This window comes from Hibiscus syriacus, unplaced genomic scaffold, assembly GCF_006381635.1.
Source record: "Hibiscus syriacus cultivar Baekdansim isolate YM2019G1 unplaced genomic scaffold, ASM638163v2 tig00110321_pilon, whole genome shotgun sequence".
NCBI lineage: Eukaryota > Viridiplantae > Streptophyta > Magnoliopsida > Malvales > Malvaceae > Hibiscus > Hibiscus syriacus.
The window spans coordinates 2,152,476-2,161,339 of record NW_024062680.1 but is presented as its reverse complement, the minus strand read 5'-3'; the positions used below and the strand labels follow the sequence as shown (position 1 = coordinate 2,161,339).

The 8,864-nt window shown below is 37.0% G+C and overlaps 2 protein-coding genes across 5 annotated transcripts; both read left to right on the top strand.

The window, feature by feature from the left end:
• Positions 1–45: 45 nt before the first annotated feature.
• LOC120117751 (serine/threonine-protein kinase Nek2-like) lies at positions 46–5,382 on the top strand. 4 transcript variants are annotated; one of them, XM_039137982.1, is made up of 15 exons: positions 46–316; positions 974–1,076; positions 1,230–1,296; positions 1,579–1,644; positions 1,843–1,889; positions 1,971–2,016; positions 2,187–2,267; positions 2,358–2,400; positions 2,487–2,536; positions 2,619–2,700; positions 2,798–2,847; positions 3,375–3,448; positions 3,597–3,648; positions 3,896–4,339; positions 4,484–5,382. In XM_039137982.1, the coding sequence occupies exons 2-15, from the start codon at positions 991–993 to the stop codon at positions 5,156–5,158; spliced, it is 1,863 nt and encodes a 620-aa protein (XP_038993913.1). In that variant the 5' UTR covers positions 46–316; positions 974–990; the 3' UTR covers positions 5,159–5,382. The 4 variants fall into 4 exon arrangements, with proteins under 4 accessions (XP_038993913.1, XP_038993912.1, XP_038993914.1 ...); XM_039137981.1 differs by having other exon boundaries at positions 970–1,076; XM_039137983.1 differs by lacking the exon at positions 46–316 and adding an exon at positions 1,421–1,476 and having other exon boundaries at positions 1,013–1,076.
• Positions 5,383–6,148: 766 nt separating this feature from the next.
• On the top strand, positions 6,149–7,734 carry LOC120117745. The gene is made up of 3 exons (XM_039137978.1): positions 6,149–6,715; positions 6,798–7,037; positions 7,148–7,734. Exons 1-3 carry the CDS (start codon positions 6,323–6,325, stop codon positions 7,628–7,630), a joined length of 1,116 nt encoding a protein of 371 aa, XP_038993909.1. The 5' UTR covers positions 6,149–6,322; the 3' UTR covers positions 7,631–7,734.
• The last annotated feature ends 1,130 nt before the right edge of the window (positions 7,735–8,864 follow it).

Here is an 8,864-nt window from a genome sequence, read left to right as displayed (position 1 = left end):
TTTCCAGAATTTTATTTTAAGGAGTAATAATATATCGTGGTCCAATCTTAACTCTTGAATCTCTCCCTCTTCAAAGTGTTTGTCATTTTCTTCCTTGAAAAAAATAAAAAATAAATCCCAACCCAATGGAGAAACAGCTGCAACAATCAGCAGCCTCCTTTGCTTCTTCATCTTGTTGGTCTTCTCTTCTTTCTTTCTACTGTAAACAGTGTCTCTTTCTTTAACTCCAGCTCAAATGGTTAAGTCCACATTGTTCTCTTCATTCTGATCTCTTTGGATCAACAATTTACACACCCTTTACTACTATTACACTCAGGTACATTCAAATTTCTTTCTTTTCTTCTGAATCTGTAGATTTCCTTTCCTTCTTCTGAATCTCTCTTTTGCTGTTTATTGGGTTTATGTTTTTGCTCATTTTTCTTCATGAAATTCTGTATCCCCCCTTTTTCCAAGTTCTTTGCTTTCTTGATTCTTGCTCAAGAAAGTTGGCTTCTATATAATGCATTGTAATTGTTAATCCTTTATTTTTTCTGGGTGTTCTTCAACCTGAGAGAATGAGTACTTATAATGTGCATTATCTGTTTCTTTGTATCTGTTATTGGTTTTTATTATTGCATCTGAAGTTTTGGCCTTTTTTTCGTAAGTAAATGAAGTGTTGATGTTAAGCTGAAACTGTTCAGTTACTTTTGATGTTTTCTTGGTTCTTAAATAAAAAACTTATATCACTCAATTGAGCTTAATGACCAATGAAAGTGGCTGCTGTGATGAATTATCAATTCATGATTTGACTGGACAATTTGCAGCATATTCCTTTGCATTACTCGGACTTGGGTGTTGGATATGAGTTCTAAGTTTTTCCATGTATTTGGAAAATGAAAAGTCTGACCAGCATAGTGCATCTCCATCTTTTATAAATGATTCATGGATATCTAATGTTGTAGCTTCTTTTTCGGCCTAATCTGGAAAAAGGAAGTCAACTTCATCTATCACATGGAGCAGTATGAGGTGCTAGAGCAAATCGGGAAGGGAGCTTTTGGTTCAGCACTTCTAGTGAGGCATAAGCGTGAAAAGAAGAAGTAAGATTGCAAATAAGACACAACGCCTTCCCGATATTTGTATTTACTTTAGGCATGAATTGTACAATATATCAGATCAACAATTAGACTTCCTTGATCGATTCATCTTATGTCAATTGATTTATCTTTTCTCTTTTCTTTGGGAATGATAAGGTATGTGCTTAAAAAAATCCGTCTCTCCCGCCAGACTGATAGGTCTCGTAGATCCGCTCATCAGGAGGTTTGTATAATTCCCCATTGGTAATTTTAATTCCTTATATTCTTTATGCTCCATTTATGATCATTAGTGTTGCTTTATGTTTTATTAACATGTTGAATAGAGATTTGAATCACGAACATTTTAGCTATTGCAGTTTCTGGACCTGGAAAATATTGATTATTGAACTTTTGAAACACTAAGGTTGTTGTCAAGGTTGCTCGTTATGGACCTACTGCTTGTTTCTATGATATGAATTTAGTTTTAGTTCAATTTATAGACTAACAATTCATGTGATTCATGTAGATGGAGCTTATTTCTAAAATTCAAAACCCGTTCATAGTGGAGTACAAAGATTCCTGGGTAGAAAAGGTATGCTTATTTCCACAATTTCCAATTAATAGCTGCTCTGCTCGATTATCCACTATGCTTGTTAATTTACACTCGTTTTTATTGTTTCATATGTTATAAATATAGTTTTTATAGACCTCTTGATGGTATGCCCTTTTTACCCGGATCTTCTCGGCGATCTATGGCCTGACATGGTTTCTTGCATGTCTTTGTTTTCAGGGTTGCTACGTATGCATTATTATAGGTTATTGTGAAGGAGGAGACATGTAAGATTATTTTCTTGCTGGTATCGAGATTTATTTTTGTAAGTCATTATCAATCATAATAAGGTTTTCCTTATAAACCAGGGCCGAAGCCATAAAGAAAGCAAATGGCAAGCTTTTCTCGGAAGAGGTTTTTTTTTTCTTTCCTTTTTTCATTCTCTTCATTTTAATTCTTCAACTCATTTACCAGTCATTTCCCATTTCATCTTATATTGAAGTCATGGTTTTTTAATCTCTTAAAAAAGCCTTTCTTTTTCTTTAACAATCATGTCTGAATTTCTTTCACCGAAACATGTTCAGAAACTGTGCAAGTGGCTTGTTCAACTCCTGATGGCTCTCGACTATTTGCACTTGAATCATATTCTTCATCGTGATGTCAAGGTTAGTGACATGATGTTGTTCTCTTCTATGATCTTCCGCAATGCACCAAGTTGCTTTCTACTGAATATTTTCTTTCATTGTGTTTTTCAGTGTTCGAACATCTTCTTGACAAAAGATCAAGACATTCGTCTCGGTGAGTGATATTACTGTTTTATTCTTAGTTCATTTGAAAGGGTTACAATTTCTGTTCACCAAGATGAGAGTAAAAACCTTATGCAGGTGATTTTGGACTTGCCAAAATTTTGACTTCCGATGATCTCACATCCTCTGTAAGTAATATATGAATGAACTAGGAGAATTTGACTCATCACTTGATTTTATTAATCAATAATCATCATCATTATTATTCAGGTTGTTGGAACTCCGAGCTATATGTGTCCTGAGCTTCTGGCTGACATACCATATGGCTCTAAGTCGGATATCTGGTCGTTAGGTAAACATGCTTGCACACAAAGGCCACTTTTCCTTGTCTTTCAGTCTCGATATTTATTTCTACATGTGTTTATTTGACACGAAAATATATTCTCCAGGGTGCTGCATATATGAAATGATTTCTCTCAAGCCTGCATTTAAAGCATTTGTGAGTTTTTCTAACCGATCTTTCTTACTTTGTAACCATTTCCAGCTTGTTGCATATATATCTTTTAGCTTAGTCTGTACTTAGGAATTGGGACTTCTTTGACACAGATTCCTAAAATACACAGGTTTGACTATTGTACATAGTCTTCACAGATTTCCATGTACACATGTTTTTCCCGCAAGTATATTGTTTGTTGTTTTTCGAGCTGTAATTTGGCCAGATTTTGAATAGTAACTCAGAATCAATTTATATATTTGGTCCTCATGAATGAGCTAGATAGTGCTTGTCATTTTTAGCACTTCAGAACGACATCTCGACCAGCTGAAATATCTGGCAGTGTGTCCTCATTTCCATCAGTGAATATAAAATTGTGCTGCATCCCTTTCAGGCGGGTACTTTGTATGTATAACTAATGCTTTGACATTAGGATGCATTTCTCCAGGGGAAATATAGTTTAATGTTTAGTAATCATTTTCCAGTTTCATGTTTCGTTTTCCTCTTATAATGATCTTAAATCTCTCGAGCAGGATATGATGGCGCTGATAAACAAGATAAATAAATCAATAGTTTCTCCACTTCCGACAAAATATTCTGGGGCCTTGTAAGCTTCGTTTTCCTTCCATGATAGGAATAATTATAGTTATTTCTTCTTGTATAATGATTGGCTTCTACCTTTTGAATGTCATTTCTCTATGCTGGTTTTAAAATGATGAATTATGTTGGCTTAATTATTGCTTGATTTTCTTCAGTCGTGGTCTTGTTAAAAGCATGCTGCGCAAAAATCCCGAACTCAGACCGAGTGTATGTATAACTCTCCTCTGGTTTAAGTATTATAAATTATGCATAGCATCTTTACAAGTCGACAATAATCAGATCAAATGTAAGTTCAATCATAAATGTTCTTGGAATTGTATAGAGCGAAATTGCAGTTGTTTTTAGTGTGATACTGCTTCGTGCCCGGTTTTCCTAGCATTCATTCATCTGCATGTGCACATTTCTACAATTCATTATCTTTCCGATGATCTGAGGTCTGTATCCATTGTGACAGGCTGAGGAGCTACTCAAACATCCGCACCTTCAGCCATACATTCTCAAAGTTCAACATAAAATCAACAACCCAAGAAGGAATAGTTTGCCTGTGGATTGGCCTGAAACCAATATAAAGAAAACTAGATTTTCGGATCCAGTAGATGTTCGTTTCTCTGGATACAGGGAGAGGTGTTTGCCGTTCGGTGATAGGACTTTAAATCCAAGCATTTCTGGAGCTGAGCAAGATTTGGTTTGCTCTACCAAAGGAATACATCATGGTGTACCGGGTTATTTAGATCGAAGATTAGAAGATTTGTCAATTGATAGCAGCCATGAAGGAACAGTCATTTGCAAGCCAATTATTTCAAAACTTTCTTGTAGCACCAAGGATATGAGAAGTTCTTCGGCAAAGGCTTCTGCAACTCCCAAGAGAAAGACACAGCCCTCAAAAAATCGTGACTCGGTAATATATCCTCTCCTTTCTCCCCTTCACCGCTTTTTCTTTTCTCGGACGTTTATGCAGCACATTCCTAGAAGTTGCTAATATTAACTTTTTTTTCTAGTTTCTAAAGCTGCCGTTTTACTGTTTATTGCCTTGTGCCAACAGTTTCATGGTTCAGGCACCCCAATTAAAAAACCTCTTCCTGCTACTCGAAGATCATCATTGCCACTACCAAGAAGGACTACGGTCCGAGAATCAACTTCTCTGTCTAAAGCTGGTATTCTTCACCTCGTACAATCACCGGATGTTTCGGTTAATGCTCCTCGAATCGATAAGATAGCTGAATTCCCATTAGCCTCGTATGAAGATGCTTTCTTCCCCATCCACAAAACTTCATCAATATCGGCGCAGGGCTCTTCTGGCTCACCACAATTTGTCGAATGTTCAATCACAAAAGACAAATGTATGGTTCAAACTTGTGATCCAGCTTCAACCAAGCCCCATTTCACTGATGCATGGCAGGGAATTCAACGCAGCGTGTTTCAAGCCGATGGAGGGGATGCAACCGATTCCTCTGATCACAATGCAACTGCCGGGGCATCGAGCCACACCTCATCAGACACACGGAGGTGGATATTTGACCCCTCATCGCTCCAGCAACGTGCCGAGGCATTGGAGGGGTTGCTCGAATTTAGTGCAAGGTTGCTGCAGCAAGAGAGGTATGATGAGCTTGGTGTGTTACTAAAGCCGTTCGGACCAGGTAAGGTCTCTCCTAGAGAAACTGCCATCTGGTTGACTAAGAGCTTTAAGGAGAACACTACTGGAAAGCCGGAGGATTAATAACTGCGAACTGCAGTGATCTGTACGACATCTGTAGCCATAAGCATTTATCAAATTTTTAGATTTGGTCCAAGCTTATCGGATTTTAGGCAATGATTCATGTTGAGAGAACCTTATCAGTTGGGCATTTTAGTTTAAAACAAATGCTAATTGTTAGTTCTAGGTTGTAGTTTCATTATTTTCTTTGAAATGGATACTTATCATCTACCTGTTGATTTTTGTTTATATTCATGACTGATATACGAAAACAAATGATCTTGATGCCCAGACTTTGTTACTGAAACCGGAATAGAAGTCTGACCACGATGATAAGGAACTCCCCGGGGCTCTGCTTTGGGCATCAGGACGCCTAACCCGACCACCAGATTATCCTCACTGCCCCTAGAACCACCCATCTTGAAGCCTTTGAATGGTAGTCCACAGCTTGTATATCTGGAAATAAATACTAAGGTATTCCGTTCAAGAGGCTTAGCAGAAGGGTGCTTGCAGAGGCTACTGCAGCACAACAATGAGAAAAAAAATCAATTTAACCAAAATTTTTTGATTGGACCCCAAAACATTGAACGATAGTAAGATTTTCTTAATCTTGAATTGATGTTAATTTAAGTCAAACATAGGTTATAATAAATACGTATAAAAGCAGGTAAATGTTCCTTCTATGCTGCTCTTGACTTTGAAGTATTTATATTATATCACCTGGGTATAGGTATATGACATCCTCTAAATATATGATTAGACGTATCGTATACATTCATATTCGGCACACAGTTGAAGAAAAAAAAACGTTTTTATGTATAAGATAATTTTTTCTGTTAGAAATTTTTTTACTCAAAGCTACAATTTACATCAAATGATGCCATATTTAGTCTATTTGATGGCCCATTACTTTAAGGAAACAAAAGTTTAGAAGTTAAGAAAGCTCCATAAATGGAGTTGAAACTTTGTTAAGAAACCTTCAATAGAGTGACAAATGGCTTAACCAGGATAAGTTTTTCCATTGCAGGCCTTGGATTGGTATAAAAGTATTGCCAAAAATAAATTAATACATAAATAAATTTAATAGCAACAAAACACAAACCAACATACATGAATTAAAAATACCAGTCAACTGAGTTATCTGTATAAATTATAATAGCTTCAATCTTCTTTCTGGTGTGATCAGCCATGGGAAAGGCTGGCAAATGGTTAGTAAACTTTTTGTTAGGGAGAAAAGATGAAAAAGCGAAGAGGAAGAACTTGTCCCTATCTTTTGAAGAAGGGACTTTGATTACAAACCCATGTGCAACTCCATCACCCTCATCTTCGTTTAAACGGAGATGGAGTTTCGGCAAGTTGTCGAGTAAAGATTGTGCTCCTAAGAGTTCCCGGTCATTCGATTCTATGACCGCAACTCCACTCGGAACGCAAGCTGTATTCGACATGGAGATCCGGCACGATAACAAGAACGTTTTTGCTATGGCAATGGCAAGGTATACCAAAAGGAAAACAAAAGCAACATATGCAGCAGTGTTGCATGCGGCGGCGACCCGGATTCAGGCCGCCTTTCGTTCGTATTTGGTAATAATCCTAGCTTAAACCTTTGAATTCCATGGTTGCAGAGGCCTAATGATCTCTGTATTGATTGATGTGAACATTGCAGGCAAGGAAAGCATTGCATGCTTTAAGGGGACTAGTAAAGTTGCAGGCACTGGTTAGGGGTCACCTGGTGAGAAAACAAACGACTGCAACTCTCCGAAGCATGCATGCTCTAATGGCTATACAAGTTCGAGCTCGGTTTAAGAGAGTCCAAATGACTGAGGAATCCCAACTTGCTGTTAAATCCCAATCATCGAGATATGCGAGGTTTTCCCATGAGATAGAGTTCAAAAGAGCACAAAGAGTAAGCTTTCTTTCAATTTCCATCGTTTTCTAACCAACCAAACATGAACTCGTTCTGTAACAACTCCAAATTCAGCAACTAATGTATCGATGTTTTGTGCATATATGTAGGATGGTGTTAATATAAATCTTTATGAAAATCATGGTTTTATGAATCATTCACGAATGGAGAGGATTGAGCAAGGAATCCCCAGATTTTACTCGGGAGATCTTTCCATCCCGAAGAGAGAACATAAACGTGAGTTCTCATTCACCACACACAACAGTCCCCGGCATTCTCCTCCGATGTCGAAGACGACACCGGCGAGATCGTCTTTCAGTTCTCACGATTATCGTTACACGCCGAGTTACATGGCGAACACACAATCTTCGAGGGCTAAAGTCCGATCGCAAAGCGAACCGAGACAACGGCCTGCACTGAACTTCAAAGCGAAAGGAAAAAGAACTACTCCAGCTGAAGAAATGGATGAATACATTCAACGATATTCGCCTTCGCAGTCGATAGGCATAGCTGATGAGAATCAAGATCCATGGATTGTCAAACTTTATCAATCAACAATTACACCAAAGATGGAAACCACTTCTTACAAATGAGGTAAGCCAAGAGTTTACTGAAGTAGGCTCAAGCTATGTTGCTCCAACTTAGGGGGAGAGTTGTACCTATATTCATATCCAAATATATGTTGGATATCGATATCTAGTACAAATATTTTACCAAAAAAGAAAAATCTGAATAATATAAAATTAATGTAAAACTATATTTTATAGACATTATCCGAATATACATTAAAATTAATAAGAATGGGAAATATAAGACTTATTGGATGATTTTTTTTTTTTTTTTTTTACAATCTTGTGATTTTTTATATGAAATTCAGATTATGAATTGCAGTTGCTCATTACAACAACCGGGTATTTCTTTACTTGTACAATCCATTATAAAAAAACATCTGACATTGATAGAATAAGGCTTTTGAAATATTGCCCTTTATAATTTTGATATCAATCCGAATCGAGTATAATTTAAAAGTCAGTTGATCAATAAAGCCTTGTCCAATTCCGACAGAAGCCGAATGAAACAGCTCATTTATTCTGTTAGCTAGAAGTTGGGGGCAATTCAAGTCTTGGTTTTTAAGATAAGACTTAAGAGAGAAACAGAAACGGTCGCCATTCATTAAAAATTCACAAGAAATTTGATTTCGAGCGTAAAAGAAGAACTGTGACAATACGATACAAGATAATTGTTTAATCAAAAACATAAATGCTGCTTTTGGGTTGGTCGATGGTAAGTGGCAAAGTCTACTTACAAGTTAGCTCCTTTTTTCTTTCATCCATTCTACACTTGTCTAAAGTTTTCAACTTCCATAAAAGGATTTTGTGTGAGGTCTTCTGTAGACAACAATGTATCTGACACGAGTATTAACGGTAACCATTTTCCTTCCTTCTTTGTTTATTTGTATGTTATTTTTAGTTCCATAATTTTTTCTTGTTTTCTGGGTTTTCTTCTCAATTGACCAAATTACTTTATTGCTTGTTTGGCTGTATTGACTATCAGACGTGTCTCGACTCCCGTACATGTCATTGCCAAACCATGAAATCATAAGGAGAGATGCAAAGCAGGTTGGAAACTTCTAAGGAGCAATTTACTCTCGAGTTGATTACACCTTTCAAGAGACCAAAATGCATCGTTGTCTTTGTCCAGTCAGAGTCCAAGTCCATTTTCACTCTCTCCTTCATCCATGTATGCTCACAAATTGAATTTCAGTTCATGATAATCACTTCAGTTTTTATTGGCCGGTATTGGCTCTATTCCCATCATCCCAGCGAT

What these genes read in the sequence shown, in the direction of transcription:
- LOC120117745 (XM_039137978.1), top strand. Translation starts at nt 6,323, where the DNA reads ATGGGAAAGGCTGGCAAATGGTTAGTAAACTTTTTGTTAGGGAGAAAA. An exon ending in CCGCCTTTCGTTCGTATTTG is followed by an intron (nt 6,716 to 6,797) that starts GTAATAATCCTA and finishes TGAACATTGCAG; the next exon opens with GCAAGGAAAGCATTGCATGC. An exon ending in AGTTCAAAAGAGCACAAAGA is followed by an intron (nt 7,038 to 7,147) that starts GTAAGCTTTCTT and finishes GCATATATGTAG; the next exon opens with GATGGTGTTAATATAAATCT.
- LOC120117751 (XM_039137982.1), top strand. Translation starts at nt 991, where the DNA reads ATGGAGCAGTATGAGGTGCTAGAGCAAATCGGGAAGGGAGCTTTTGGT. An exon ending in GTCGGATATCTGGTCGTTAG is followed by an intron (nt 2,701 to 2,797) that starts GTAAACATGCTT and finishes TATATTCTCCAG; the next exon opens with GGTGCTGCATATATGAAATG. An exon ending in ACAAAATATTCTGGGGCCTT is followed by an intron (nt 3,449 to 3,596) that starts GTAAGCTTCGTT and finishes GATTTTCTTCAG; the next exon opens with TCGTGGTCTTGTTAAAAGCA.